At 36.6% G+C, this 16,688-nt stretch overlaps 1 protein-coding gene across 1 annotated transcript in view; it reads left to right on the top strand.

Annotated features, from left to right (window-relative positions):
- Positions 1-16,688, top strand: part of pcdh9 (protocadherin 9) — a gene marked incomplete at both ends in the record, with an annotated part of 197,682 nt that overhangs the window by 133,346 nt on the left and 47,648 nt on the right. Inside the window, one exon of the mRNA XM_083940113.1 lies at positions 1,703-1,904. Coding sequence (XP_083796239.1) covers positions 1,703-1,904 — 202 coding nt within the window. The remainder of the gene's footprint in view (positions 1-1,702; positions 1,905-16,688) is intronic.

The following is a 16,688-nucleotide window of genomic DNA, read 5'->3' as shown; positions in this document are numbered from 1 at the left end:
TCAAAGCTGTCCTATCCAACTATCAAATAAGACAGATAGGTACAATATTTATCTATAAATCCTATTTCAACTGTTGATTATAACTTATCTCAGTTTTACTTTAATATAACAAAGAAAACAAATTGAAAAGGGCTCAAGAAGTTAAGTACACAACTTGATGCTGTCAGTACAATAAACACGTAAGTATGGAGCCTTGAATTTCATAGAATATTCTTTATTGTCATTTCAATGTATTCCTTTCTCTTGGCGGCTGAGTAGCTGAGTATTATCAGTGACATTGAAACATCACTGGGCAATAGAGGGTTGACATCTTACTTCAAGGTTGTTATAGCTGACAGCTGTTGTAGATCTATCTATCTATCTATCTATCTATCTATCTATCTATCTATCTATCTATCTATCTATCTATCTATCTATCTATCCATTTATTTATCAATATGTCTGTCCGTCTGTCTCCATCCACCCATCCATCATGAAAATTAAACACCATGCATCTAAATCCCCCTGCCCCTACCACACCTCTTCAAAACAGTCTCCTAGGTCCCCAACCCCCACCTCCCTCACTACTCCATTTTCTTTAGTCCCTTTTTTTGGTTAATTGAATGTTGCATTTTTGGAGCAGTTCTAAAATATATAATGAGGTCATTTGCATTAGATTGCGGATTGGGTGACCTTTGCTTTTGCCAATAATTACTGTAAAACCCGTCTCTGTCTGTCATCACGAAGGATGTGGCAGGGACCTCTCTGTGCTCACGAAAGGTTAGCTGCAGGCTTGTGTCTGGGCTTATGAAAAAGCCTGAGGAAAATGTCATTAGAGCAAGGGGGAAAGACACTTGGAATTAACAATTGGAAATTCAATCAGGATGGCTTTAAGGATGGTGTGTGTGTGTGTGTGTGTGCGTGTGTGTGTTTGTGTGTGTGTGTGTGTGTGTGTGTGTATGTGTGTGTGTGTGTGTGTGTGTTTGCATATCTCGGACAAAAGGGCTATATGACTTGTCCCAAGAACACTTGTGGGTTAAGAAATTCCTTTCGTCATTGAGAGTTCAGAATATGGGAATAAGGACACCCTGGGGGCGATTTCTGTTAACTCTGCAGGCCACTTTGACTTTGCCAGTATGCAGTCAAACTGACAACACAAACTAAATAATCAGGCTTTAAATGTCCCTGCATCAGGCCTCACAAACATGATAATATGCTGTCGCCAATATCTAGAAATTTCATGGCCTTGATTTATTACGCCTGACATTAATTACACTATGTATTTATGAAAGGCTCACAAATTTTGCACTTTTCACCTTGCTGAATTTTTGTAAGAGTGCATGCTGTTTAATTTGCTTGCTGTTATTGGTTGTCATTGTGCAGTGAAACGTGACTGTATTTACCATGTATTAGCTCCCCTTCCCATCAATAATGCGGCCCAGTCAAAATATACTTTTTTATCCTATAATCAATCTCAGTCTTCTGGAACTGGAAATGAGCCCTTCTATTCATCAGTGCCTTCCCTACTTGTAAATTAATTTTACATCATTCAGACAATCTCTTAAGGCTGCTTATTTCACACTGCAGTACCGATCAGTGTGTCAAGAAGCATGCATGAGCCTGCTCAACTCAGTGTAAAACAATAGTGTGAAAAGGATAAATTTTTGAGGGGGCAGAGCAGAGCACTAACATCAGAGGCTCTGTCTTGTGCTCTTGGTTCTAGTCGCAGCGGCGCGTCACGTTTCACCTGCCGGATGGCTCTCAGGAGAGCTGCAGTGACAGCGGTCTGGGGGACCACGAGCCTGTAGGCAGTGGCTCCCTCCTCACACAACCTCTCCCTCTGGTGCAGGCGCAGGACGACTTCTACGAGCAGGCCTCCCCTGATAAGAGGACTGAAGCTGATGGCAACTCTGATCCCAACTCTGGTGAGTTGTAATATATCTCATGGCAGACTTCTATTCCTCCTAATAGGTATGGTGGGTTTCTTTAGATTTCTCTCTGTCTCTCTGATTCTTTCTTTTACAAACTTTAAAGCACCATTGTAGGCATTTTAGACAGCTGCAAAATGCTCACTAAATGGACACTGGGTGCATTTTTCTTTCAAATACAATATGACTTGTTCAATTTTCTGCTCATTGTATGGAATACAGCGAAAACTGAACACACTGTATCTTGAAGTGCGGGTTAAAGCAAATTAATGTTGTTTTAAAGTTTTGCTTTGGGGAATGACTCAAATTCTTTGAGCAGAGACGATGAATAGTCATGAAAAACAACATCAGTCTCTGTAAAGAAGTACCAGATATCATTTAATTTAGTCATTTGAATTCCTCAAATAGGTTTCTAGTGGATACATGAGCAGGTCATTCATTTCTCAGTTAATCATCCAGACTTGTTCATTCCTCCCAGGAGCAAACCTGGGCCTCCCATAGGCTCCTCACCTATTTGTGAAACTCATTTGATTTATTTAGAGATGATTTCCCAGTTGGAAGTCTTGGTGCTCAGCTGAAGATGTTAACTTCCCACTATTTCTGGTGGGATTGTACATCTACGACCCAGTTTTCTCATTTTATCATTAAGAGGTGAAGCGTGCGCGAAGATCAAGCACATCGCCCCAAGGTCGATGCCAGCTTGCCTGCTGAGGATGAAGCAGCCAGCACCACATAAATACAAGTGCTGTGAGTAAACTCTGTGTGCGTATAATTTCATACAGACTCTAACTTAACAGATGTACTCACAGTTGGCAGATGTACTCTGTGTAGGCCTTCTGACTCACTGTCTTCACAAATGAGTGAAGCTGCACGTGGCCCAACCACGTGCAGTTGTAATAGAGCTAACTGACAAGCATTGCTGCAAGTAAAAATTCATCTTAAATTTGGTTCATTTTAAAAGCCTGGGCAATAATAAGTAGCCTGCCTCATTTATCTGTGATGAGTGAGGCATATAGCTTTTTAATTAAACACCTGTATGAGATCAGTACTCTGTATGGGCACAATATCCAAATTCCAGCTATCGATTTCAGGACTGAAAGAGCAATAACTATCATAACACACCCGAAACTCTGGTGTCTTGTACGTAATATAGGTGCCAGGTTTTGACAAGGATCAAGACAGCTTGCAATGAAGAAGCCATGCTGTCTTAGAAGGGCAATCTCAAAAACTAACAATAAAACCCAATTAATTCTTTATGTTCCAGTTAGATAAATTGAGAAATTAATGAAACAATTCCCAATTAATGTTTTGCAGGTACTATTCAATAGTATTATTATATTAATTATTATTATAATGAACTATTAATATAAGGGTTTTAAATTGACATTGAACATAGATGTATATACAAAGATATAATCAATATAATCAACATAATCATTATTAGGTTACAAAATGGAATTAATTCCCGTTGGAATCAGCCAAAAGAAATTGCATGTAAACATCATTTTCAGGAGATAGTTCATAATTTCAGTGCATTTTCAAGAGTACAGACAGGTGATTGAAGCCAAGAAATAATAATGTTACAATATATGGAAGCTGCAATTAATCAAAAAAATAGAAAAAGTACCCTTGATGTGCACACTGTATTTCATGGCATGTCAGACAAATTAATGAAATATGTTTAATTGACATATACAAATTAGCTACACATGTCAGAAACGAGGTACACTGTAAATGTGATGAGTGAAACATTGCATGAACAAATGTATAAGAGCCACTACAACTGTCAAATAAGAGCAATATAAGGCTTAAATTACTAACAGTATATATATATATATTGTATATTGTACTTGTGGAATCATATGTTAGTGAACAAAAACAAAACAAAAAAACAACAACACAGTGAACAGATTTTTAAAAAACTTGCCAAAGGTCACACTATTGTCATGTTGCATCTTCACATGATTCAACAAGGTGACATCTGATTTCCCCTACATAAAATATTCATGAAACATGAGATGCACACATGATCTAAATTTCTTCTCTGAATATGCTCTATGAATGCAGAATCCATCTAGATATGTTTACCTATACATTTATTGGGTACCGAGAGATACAGAAGGTTAGAGAAAGTCTTGGTTGGTCCACTGAAGATGCATCAACAAAATTAAACTGCAAGTCGCATAATTCAAAGTAAATCTAAGAAAAACACCATACTTCACAAGCCCTCATGCATGTAGCATGATTGGAAACATTGCCTCTGTTTCTAACATAAGGCATCACTTTTGTCCTGGCAATAGCATTCTGTTTTGTTTGTGTTATTTGCCTGTCAGCAAACTATTAACAGTGACAACAGTGGTATTTGATCATTGACCTGCTGCTTGACAGAATAATGATTTTATGTCTGGTATATGAGCGATATGTTACCTGCTGGTGGTAGTGCTCTCAAATATGTGAACTCAGTGGTCCCAGGTTAACTAGTTCTAAGTACTGTAAGTCTCTGTCAGACTTAAAAAAGCCCCCCAACTGTGCGGTATGACTCAGTCTGTTGACAAAGGCAAAACGTACCTGGAAGATTTTTGACACTATTGTGTTCTAAGTTGAGGTGTAAAGTATCTTCTAACACATTTTATTTTCCTTTTTTCAAACACATTAAGACTGTTCAAAATACCCTCTTAAAGAAATTCAAAATTTAAAAGATTTAATAAATGAGTATAGTCTGCAATTCTCATCTGTCTTTCTTCCTGGGTTGCAAGCAGCAGTGTTATTCATATTAGAGATGAGTTCAAAATTGCCTTCAGATGAGAGTGATCAGTATGAAGTCCTGATAATTAAGATAATTGATGTTATGATACCTACATAGTCAGCATTTTGGTGCATCTGAACAGGATTTCTATTCTGTTATAAATATTTAGCTTTTTAGACATAACACTCTTTATACAAATGGAGCTACATTCCGTAAGTGATGCTAATGAAGACTGTATTAAGCTATATCAATGTGTGCATGGGACAAATTGAGTCAAACGCATGGCAAATTTCATTTTCTGTACAGCGACTGCAAAGCATACCTGATTAAATCATAAACTAAAACACTGACTTGCCAAACAGTCCCCTGTGGTTTTCATAACAGACTGCATGTGTCACAGTTTAATCTGATAAAGTGAATGAGAGTAAAATTGACAAAATAACCTTTGGGTCTTAACCCTCCTATCTGTTTTACATTGAACAAACACCAACAACATACTAAATATACTTCATGTAATACAGGAAAGTGGTTAGACCCAAGCGTAGGTTGTGGCTTTTATCTAAACTAAGGAAACATACACAGTGTGGGAGTTGTGAAAGTCTGATGTCTAACAGTATTTTTTATATAATGGAGCTGAGTACCAAGAGTTGTTTTATATTTCTTTATGACTAGAATATATCCCTAAAACTTTACCATAATGAAAAAAAATAAGTTTGTAAGCAAATCAAGAAAACAATCAATTTAACATATCAGTAGGGGAAATATCACTAACAGATGGATGTTAATGGGAGGCACAGCAGTTTCATTCAACATTATCTTTTTAGCGAGGAAATGTGACAGCAATGTATCAGCATGTACTATGTGAGGAAATGTGTTTTCTGAGAAGTGCCCTGTTTCCAAATGATTGATTCCAAAGGTTAAGAGTGCTTTCCAAGAGCATTTTTACAAAAGCTCTTAATTTTTACGCACAATTCCCAAAACAGCACATACAAGCAAGAGCACATGCAGCACTGATAAGAGTGTCTTAACATTCGTTGTCCATAGTTACTGAAGAGAAGGAGGAATTGATTTGAAGTATTTCTGTATTACATTATCCATAAACCATGTTAAATTTGAAAAAATTCATACAATACAGAGCAAAAATGAGACAAATGACACAGTATATAGCATCGTACATCATGTAAAATACAGGACAATTTAAAGTCTTTAATTTACACTTCAATTATTTGTCCCATGGGGCGAAACATTTTTTATGCTAAGCAACCAGTCACATGCATATTAATTTGAAAGTAATTTAGGTTATCATTTTAATGAATTGTTGTACAGGATGAATTTCCTGTTATTTATATTTTGATGTTTGCTTGTTAGTGTGATAGTGACAATGTAATGGTCTTGCATGCAAATGAATGATGATACCTGCCTAGGGACTGCAAAAATGAATTAACTCAAATCTGGCATAAATCATCTTTTGTCATTTTGAGATTTATGTTTTTTAGTGCTTGGTCCTTGTTTGATAACGACTGATAACAGTAAATGGTTTTACGTTGATTGATTAAGCTGCTGCTCAACATTGCCCTTTTTCACAAATTAAGCCATTATGTCGAATCAACATTTTTGTATTTGCCTTAAATTGTCAACTCAGTGAGAAAAAATAGCCGACATAACACGAGAATGAGATCAATAAAAAGATGAATAAATAGAAAAAGTGGCATGATGTATTGAGAGTACTCCTTCTGGAGAAACTGACTTACACCCTTTATGACATTGCCAAGGGATTTATTGACTTAAAGCAACTTGTCTTGGACGTGGTGCACCCTTCTGAACTTGCATGGAGATTTATGTAATTTGAATGTACTTATTTCCATATGGTGATATGTGTTTTTTTATTGTATTTTTCCTTTTTTTTTGTATTTTTTTCTTTTGTTCTTGTCTCTTGCTGTTTTTGTGTTTAGCAAACCAAGTTAAAACATTGTAACTGTCAATAGAAAAAGAAAAAACAAAAAAAAAGGGTCATCAGATCCAGATTAATATAATGTTAGAAGTAGTAATTCTGAATCCTAACAAATACCAATTTAACATATACATGCCAAAATCGACACCTCCGATGTGCAAATGATCACAGATGTGTCTGTGGCTATTTTCAAGAGTCTGGTGTTTGTACAAAAAGTAACCAGCGTATAGGTTTTGCTTGATTGTTGCTTGACAGTGCACCATCACTCTAATTAGACAGCAAATTAAACTGATAGTTGCTGCCTTCAGGCGGCTGTACGGACAGTCACTGAATCAAAGGCAGTCAGTATGGGCTACTAACGGTTTGTGGATTACAGAGCTATACCAGTAACTCACAATTTGTTTCCCCCTATCTGGCTGACATTAATGTCATTTAGGAATAAAACTGTTTTCTGTGTAATCACATTAGTTTAAAAAGAGGAATGAAAGTTTAAATGAGCAAAACATTAATACAATAGTTTGTGTTATTTCATCGAGGTTTATATGTGTATGCCTTTATGAAATAGAGTGACCAAAGTAGTATGGAACACAAATGCAGTGAACTGCACTGGGCTGAGTTGTTGACCTGCTCTGACCAGGTGTACCGCACAAGATGTAGTCATTTTAGGCACTAAGATTGCTGTGCGCCACTGGATTGGCATCACCACACCTACCGCACTTCCACTCCCACTGTAGTACATGGCGAGACCGTTCAAAACGTTGCATAGCAGTTGTTGGTCCACTAACAGTAAGTGAGTTGTGAGTGTCTTTACTTGCAATCATTTTTTAGAATAACACAAAAAAGATATAGTTATTTGCAAGATAGGTGTGGGATCAATTTAGCTGTAAAATGCTTTCAAGTTACAGACCCCAGGAGATTTTTCAATATTCTTGCCTTATTATAATTTACTTGTACATACACAAAAATATCGACTTGAAATTGAAGCTTCTATCTTTATTTAGTCACACTATTAAAAAGACAAATCAAATAAACGGTAATGAACAAAGAAAAAGTTATATGCTGGATTTCTTTTAGGACTGCCAGATGTCCCTCTGCAACTAGAGTGAAGTTATTCCTGTTTATGCAGAAATTACTCATAATCCATGACATAAACAACCAAGTCACATTTTCACCCAATAATTGCATATTTTGGATGAAACATAATTCTATCATCAGTTACATTGCTGAAAACAAATGTTAGAATTGATTACTGGGCTGTTGAGGTCTGTCAGCCTGGCTGTGCATGGATGAGAGTCCCTAGACTACAAAGAAGCTAAAATAATACATGACAGGAGAGTGCCCAGAATAAACAGAGCAGAGTGGCTGAGATAGGGAAGTCATGTTTATTTATAAAACATTTAAAATAACCATTATTGACTAAAGTGCTATATGAAGGATTTTAAAAAACATTGCAAGTAAGAAACACAGGGCATTAAGACGAAAGATCACTTGCACAATCATGCATATGCAAATACACAACACAGAAAGGCGAATTGAATAGAAAGACTTTGAGATGAAATTTGAATGTGTTGTTTGAATGTGTTCTGATGGAAGTGATGTAATGAAAAAGATTGTTCTTCGCGTCTTGAAGCAACCCTCAAGCTTCAAATCTGGATTATAAAACAGCCTAGAGCCCACTGCGTGATGACCTGAGAGTTCTACAGGTCAAATAGGATCAAAACAAACAAAAAATAATAAATCAGCCTTTTAAACAACAACAAAATTGCCAAATCATTTCTGAATTGTCCTAGGAGACGTGTAACCAACAAAACCAGGGGAAAGGTTACGATGTGATGTCAACTGGGCTACATTTACCTGAGTTTCACTTCTGAATATATCCCTAAAACAAAACTTTTACATCCTTACATACAGTACAAGTGAGCCAAAAATGTTCCGCTGTTTACACTGCAAAGCTTGTAAATGTAAACAAATACATTTTAGACAAGCCAACCAAAAAGAAAAGAAGGAAAAATAGATGAAAGTAACTACCTCAACATTTCTAGTTTTCCGAAGCGTACAATGCCGATATTATTTTTTTTCTGGTGAGTGGGTTAGTTTTGCACAGTAACTAGTAGAAATTAAATACTAATATAATATCTGTAAAAATGGTAATCCAGGTGCTGAAGACGTTGGACAGTGATGTTCACCAGTGATCGTAAAAGTAAGGACAGTAATAAACTCAAAGCCATTACGGTGGTGGACATTTTAAGCATGACTGCCATCTGATAATTTGCTTTCTCCAGAATGTTTGAGCTGTTTTAATCGTTATAGGAAAGTGTTGTTTGACCATTTTTTAATGCATTTTATTTATGTATTATAGACAGTTTTCTTGGATATATGCGCTCCAGCCTAAAAAATACTATCATTATTTTCATGGCAACATATGCGGCAGGCTCAGCTTGTAGATACTGAATTTAAAATTATGAAAATATTTTCTTTTAAATCTGAACATATACAAGTCCAAGTAAATAAGTTCCTTACTTTTAAACTATAGAGTATAACATCCTAAATAGTGTGTTCAGTTCTTAAATTTCAATTCATTTAAGTAATTTGGTGAATGACACATTTGTTTTAGAAGGCTGTTTATTGACCCTCTGCCTATTTATGCTATTCACACTGAAAGTTTGACTAATGCCCTCTAATTCAATTGACTTTTAAGCCATGTGGTGGCATTTTACATTCTAATTGTATCAATGTAAACATAGACTCTGTGTACTGTGTGTCTAAGGATAGATCACCATTATTGAAAATATAAATGAAGGGGAGGAGAACTTTATTTTAAAAACCCTTTGAAACTATCCCAAAAAAATGTTAAAACGTTAGGAAATGGGCAATAGGCCGGATTTGTGTTTCAAAAGCTATACAAGTGTTGTTTTTTGACACTGGTATGAAGTAGCAACTGTATATAAAAACAAGCAATAAAGCTGTGCAATATATGGAACTTGGAATTAATCTAGTTCATATAAATTACCAGCCAACAACATGTTTACAAAAAACAACTTTCAGAGTTGTGTGCCAGGCTGTAATCCCAGGAATGGTCTCTGTGCAGGTGGAAAAAGGGGACAGGATGGAACTGGAAGAAATAAATTGTGATTGAAGTGGGTGGTAAAAGCATGCAGACAGTGCTGTCCTGTTGCTGTACTTGTTTACCCTGTAACGCGTTTTTGTAGAAATATTTGCTAGAATGCAGGTATCCAAATGAACCCTAATGTAGCTGTTTTTAGTCGTAAACAGCCTACTTGGATTATACTAATAACTGGGCCTGAGCTAGAAATAGCCCCAGAGGGAAAAAGCTACTAAATCGTAGTATGCATGTGAATGTAGGAGAGCATAGAAATTTAACTTTAATGGATCCAACAGAAATGCAAGAGAGGATTTGCTTGATATTTTAAGAGTTATGGGTAAAGTCTACCACGGGAAAGAGCAGGCAAGGAGTGGTTGAGTGACATAACAAAGCATGCCAATGGTACAAGGGTTAAAGCAAAATAAAAATAAAGAAAATATATAAACAATTATGTAATTAATCAAATCCATTCACCCATCTCCAAGCACTTCTCAAAATAACCTCACAGTTGCACTACTCATCACTGCCACAGCAATATATGACATATTCAAGTATTATCAGTTTCTGTATTCACTACTCTGGTTTGTTTAGTTATTCACTGTCTTATTGATCCACACTACAATTTACAAAGCATTTTACAAGGTTGCTGCCAGCGTTGAAAATTTCTCTGTGTCGTCGTCAATCCCTGCTCCCCCCTCAATTGTCCTCCAGCTCTTCACATGATGCTGATTGTCTTGTGATTTTTGCATGATCTCATTATCCAACCAAACAAAGTATGTACAGTAAAATTACAAAATAAAAAAATAACACATGCCAAGAATAAAGCCCTAAATATTTAAATAAGAAAACATATTTCCGCAGATTGTTATAGTCACACAACCTCTGACATTCCTCACTTAACGGAGCAGTTTATAAACACTTTGTTTTATTTATGTCAAACTGAAATAACAAATGTCAAATATAAATATGGAGAACATTTTGTAGTCAGATAAAAATATCAAAGCCCCCTTGGGTCATGAATAGCTACAATGTAATATAATTTGATAATGTTTCATATGAAGTGGTGTGGTGATCCAACGCATTTACAATCTATTTATTGTGCATGCCATAGGAGACTATTAAATATCTTACATGATAAACTCTAGGAAGCTGGAAAAACCAGTGTCAGCAATTATTGTATGTATATGTAACTATGGAGATTACAGCAAACAAGTATTGTGATGTGTTTTATCTACTGGGGAAAATAATCCTCCTACTCATTCATAATTAAATCACATTTAAGGTAAATCAGAGGTAAGTCAGCACACTGCATCTCTACACCTCACTTCGTTTAGACATATACAAAAATCATGTTAAAATTGCTATTATCATGATTTTTTATTTTTTTTCTGTTTGTAATCTATTTTTTTCTCCTTATTTTCCGGTCTACAGGGTAGCATGAACTCTCAATGCACCTACAGTCCATCTTTGCCATGTGCCCCAAGGAAACACATAAAAGAAAAAGAGATTCAATTGAATTTAATGTCACCTGTGTTTTTTAGTCTTTAGATATGTGTTTTAAGATTTGCAAAAATGCTTCATGATGGGTCTCAGGCTTGAACAGTTGGTTCAAAGATTTAGAATCTTTGTAATTTTTGTACAAAATTGCATTCACTTCAGAATGACTTTTTCTTTTTGCACTTTCAATTTTTCTCTCAAGTATTTCCATCCCTTTCTCTGCTTCAGGGGTCTGGGCAGGTAGTCAAGCACTAGTTGAACTGTATCTATTTGAAGATGAGTAATGTTAACAGGAACACGGTTCACCAAAATGGTTGGTTGCACTATTTATACTTAGGAACAAAACTAGCTGACAGGAACAGTGGAGTAAGCACATGGCAGAAATCTTGAGTGGACGAGGTCCTTGTTGAAATAGCACAATGTGACTGGGCGAGATAGCTGTTAAGGGTCTTGGAGGAAGGGGAGAAAATGCTCTGATGCAGGATTGTGATGTTCTCTACCATGAAAATTGAACCACTTTGGCCATTAATCATTGATAGACAGGAGATGATGGATAACTCCCTTGTTGAGGTATATTCTACTCAATTCCATTTTGCAGTGTTTTACCTGAAACATCCAAGCATCTTTCAAATCCCAACCCTGCAAACTATTTATATAAAAAAAAAATACTCTAAATTTGACTCTTAAATGGCCAACAATTATCCAAAATATCACAATTACACTGGTGTTTATCACTTATGGTACGTATCCACAGAGACCATGCAATGCATTGTGGTAATGTGGCGGTAAGTTTCAAGAAACTTGGTATCGATTTGCCTGCTACTCATTTGCATATAGCTATTTTATTTAAATAAAGGGTGTCTCAAATCAAGAGTGGCTGACCCCTTGTGTCCAAAAACGCCACTGTGGATACGTACCACAGCATGTCATAGGGGCTAGATAACATAATGCTTTCAGGATTTTCTCTCCATATTTTATCAGAAGGTTGGCTATTTATTTCTATCCCAATATTGCAAAAATATGCTTGCAGGCAAGCAAGATGGGTCTGAGTGCCATATTTGTATGATTGTTAATGCCAAATTCCTGGTGCTATATTTCCCAGGCGTCACAATTGTCTCTCTGTGGCAGAAAAGATGGCAGCTTCTTTACTATATTTACCTTTGTGCCAACAGGCTTCCTGTCATGGGAGATACTGGATTATTGTGCCACAAGAAGCAGGAACTGACGTACTGGATACTTTGCATCTTTACATAGCAGTTCCACTATTTAGTGAAGAAAAGGTATGCACTAGCAGAGTAGAGTGGAGTAGTTTTTGTGACAAGACAAGCATTGAGCTTCAATTTTAGAGGTACTGAACATGTTATGGCAGATGTACACCACTTGTTCTCATTAAAATACATGCTTCTATAACTTTAAGTTGCAAAGCATCCACTGCATTCATACCAGTAGGAAATTGCTTAGGAATGTTCAGCAACAATGAATGGGCATGGTAGGATTTGATGAAGATGCTTTTTGAAGCACTCACACAGCAGGAGGATTGATTCATTGAAAGCAAAACATACTTCTGCAGACTCAGTATGTACCAAATTAAGAATGAATAGTCTAAAATATGAAGCTGTTTTTCCATACTACCACATATGTATTATATTATTAAATTGAAATATATTTTTTGAGAGCTCCGCAATAAATGTCAGAAGAGACTGATTGAGATTTTTTCCTGGGTCCCTAAGATATCATGATGAGGTTCCTTCAAAGCTCAAGACAAACAAAAAATGCCCTGGACAATTATGTGTTGATTGTGTTGTTGTCTTGCAATTGTTATATGCCCCAAATTCACACTCATAAGTTCAGACAGGCCACATGACAAAATCCCTCATCTCTTATAAGACTCAGGACAGGAATTTGTTGTTATGATGGAGCTGACCATTTTAGTCAGAAGACTAAGTAGACTTGACTACAACTACAAATGGCACATTTAAGATGGTACTCCACATAAATTGTCTACTCAATAGGCTCCTATTATACACTGTATACTTGCCTTTTTGCTGAGTATTCCAATATCTGTGGCGACATTCCCAGGCTGGATGTAAATAAGCCGGCATGTTAGTGACACTGCTGACAGCAGTTGGTCTGTCGGCCCAGATCGTCACTAACAGTAATGCTGCGTTCACTTGTAATCGGAAATCAGGAACATCAACTTTCTATATCAGGCTTGTAGTAAGGGCAGAAGTGTAATAGGAATATGTTTGGGTGTGTATGGATTTAATAGGGTAACATACGGATTGGAAGTAGCGAGGTGAACGTGTTTCAGAAAAGTTTACAAAAAAGCTAAAAATAAAAATAAATAGTCTGCAAACATAGTGACCATGAACGTAACAAGATAGAGGCTCTGAGAGACAGGCTCACCTGCAATTACATCTTACTGCCAAAGAGGCCGCTAGAAACAACATATCTTAATTCTTATGGCGTTCAACTTTAAGTTTGCACAGTGGGCTGCCTTATTGTATTTACCTGTTTATATAGTCATTACTTGGCACAAAAGATGGCAAAATACAGACATAGGTTTTCTTTAACCTGAGAAAAGAATAGGCAATCTGTTTTCACTGCAGTCAGACAAATGTTCTAATTTTGGGTAACAAGAAGAAGGATTTAAAAAATGTTGCTGATATGAACACTTTGCCATAGAGAAAAGAGAATAAAAAGTGCCGAGCACAGGCTGCTGAGTGGGCTTGGAATAGGCTGTGTGTTGAAGGTGTGTACATTCACTCCTGGGCACACATCAGTCAAGTTCTTTACTACAAGCTTTTATACAGTAGTTGTTGGAATGTAGGCAGTGACTTAGGACACATAGGCACTCAGCTGCAGGGGAAGAAGACCTCACTTAAGTGCCACAGCCAAAAGCATGTTCCAGTAATCCAGACATGAGGTTTTGTCGATGATGTTATCCTCCTGAAGCAAAGTTGAGGGTATGTTTTTGGATGCATTTAGCTAGTTTAAGTGATTATCCACCTCTGGGAAGTAGTAAGAAGCAAATTGGAGATATGTATAGCCTATTACTGTTGCTAGTGTTTAAAAATCAACAGATTGGCATTAATGATTGTACACCGCCTTGAACTGACATCTTCATTATATCTATATGCATAGATTCAATATTTACAGTAGTAAAAATATTAACAAATGTGGAGAAGCAAAAGGCATACGAGAAAGATTCAAATCTAGATTATTACATGACTACAATTTCTCGAAATGTGAATCTTGGATCAGTAATATATGCAAACTGACAAACACTTTGAATACAGTGTTTCTCAAACTGAAAAGAAAGAGATATCTTGCTCCAATTACACTAATAGCAGATGATAAGAAGGGAATGTGAAAAAATACACCAACAAAAACCTGCCATTGTTAAGCAGCTAATTAGGGGGCGGGCAGTCAATTAAGCGTGTACATTTCACATGCACTTCTATTTAAGTATAGCTGTGCTGGGAAAATTATATGGGGCAGTAAGACAATAGCAGTCTTGTTATCAGTAGATGTTTAATTCAGTGTTATGAAATGAAAAAAAAATAAGTAAAGAAGTCCTAAGAAAAACACACAAGCATTTACACAATGTATTCAGTACAGTGCCACAGGTTGTGCTTCTGCTGAGACCCTCCGCACAGACACATCTTTAAATATCCTTAGGCTGCCATGCATGTGTTTTGATTGCAACCATAAAACATGTGTTGCAAAGATGTTGCCAGCACTATAACTGTCTGTTTTTATTGTTGTGTATTTATCCACAGAAGTACATGACATGATGCCTTTTATGTATACTTTATTGACAAAATTAGGACAATTTAAAAGCATTATCTCTATTCAATAAGAGTAACAGACACATCCACTGAAACGCTGAACTCTGTGCCAGCAGCTTTGTTGTTTCTGTAGTACAGATGCCCAGCAATTGACTATTCAGGATAAACAAATACGAGGCTGTCACTCAGTCTGGCAGCCATCCGACCACCACAGTCACAGACAGCCAGTGATGCCAGTGAAATGGTGGGATGCCAAAACAGTAGATGGATGTCACAGATCTTTTGACTATACTTATATGGTGCATTGACAGACCTTGAGTACCTTTGCATATGCTTTAACTGTATATCAAAGTCATAAATCAGTGTGGAGTTTCTTAGACTATACATTGTCAAGTTTGTTTCTGTCAAGGAAATATCTTCTATCATAAAGTTTAGTTTTGATTTATTTTCACTTGCCAACAGTAGTATGAGATAGCTTGTTTAACGCTTGCCAATTCTGTGTAAACTTTGAGGGATGATCTATGCATATTCATTCTAAGTTTAAACTCCCCTTAAACCCAGTTCTGTTGTATGTGAGGAAGTGTGTGTTTGTGTTTGTAAGGTCCTTCTGATACCTAAATCCCATTGTGTGAAGAGGAAGTAGCCGGGTAGAGTAGCTAGGGCCCCTGACCAAGCCTGTGGGTGGGTGGCATGGATTCATAAATCAGAGAGCAGTGTTAATCTCTCTCAGGTATTGGAAAGCCAGCCCTCAGTAAATATGTTGCCCCAGGATAGAATGGGGTTTAAAGGATTTCTGTCTCCAAAGAGAAATTAGGCAGGAGCTTCAGAAGTGAGCTAAATGGAAATGCTTGCTGGAGCATACAGAGAGAGCAGGGTGCTGCTGTCAGCTAGTAAACATCGTCTCAGACTAACCTCAGTCATTATCATGGCAGTTGGTGCCAAAAGCCAGGGTGAGCAGACGGGTGGGCTGATGAAGAGCAACTTCTATGCTGATGATTAGTCACAATAGGGAGGAGACAAATCTGAGGACTGTTGGATTACACTGTTGGGAATGAGAATTGTTTGTGCTTTAACGTAATTGGCTAATTAAGTAAAATCCTAACCAAATTTCTATCATACTGGAGACATTGTTTAAGGAATCTCTAGTCAGTGTCAGATGTATTAAAATGTCAGTATATTGTATTGTAGCCAATGTACTAATCACAGCTTATTTTACAGCTTTGAGTTAGACAATCAAACAAAGCACAAAATGGGTAAAACAATTCTCCAAATGTTTAGGGAATATAAAACCAACCAGATTGTTTTAACAATTTGTTTTGTTTTTAGCATAACAAGGACATACTGCAATTATCTGCAAAGTATAACAGATAATTAAAATACAGGGGTATTTCATTTTTCCCTACAACATTTGTACCTGTCAACTAAAGCATTGTAAGTGTTTTTGTGGTTATTTTTTTGCAAGTCAAAGCACTTGGTCAAGGCCAGGGAAACATTGTGAAGCATAAGACAGAAGCGCTTTGACTTCTGATCTCTCATGTTAATGAGTGAATGTATCCATTTTATCCAGCTTCTATACCTCCTGGTCTCTATTGGGGATCATGGGCTTAACCCATAATCTCAGCTACATTGGGTAAGAAGCAGGTTACTAGGCTATCGCAGGGTGACATTAAAAAAATAACAATAAATACAACAA

The sequence above is a fragment of the Echiichthys vipera genome (genome assembly GCF_963691815.1).
Source record: "Echiichthys vipera genome assembly, chromosome: 1".
In the NCBI taxonomy this organism is placed as follows: Eukaryota; Metazoa; Chordata; class Actinopteri; order Perciformes; family Trachinidae; genus Echiichthys; species Echiichthys vipera.
This window is presented reverse-complemented; position numbering and strand designations above follow the sequence as displayed.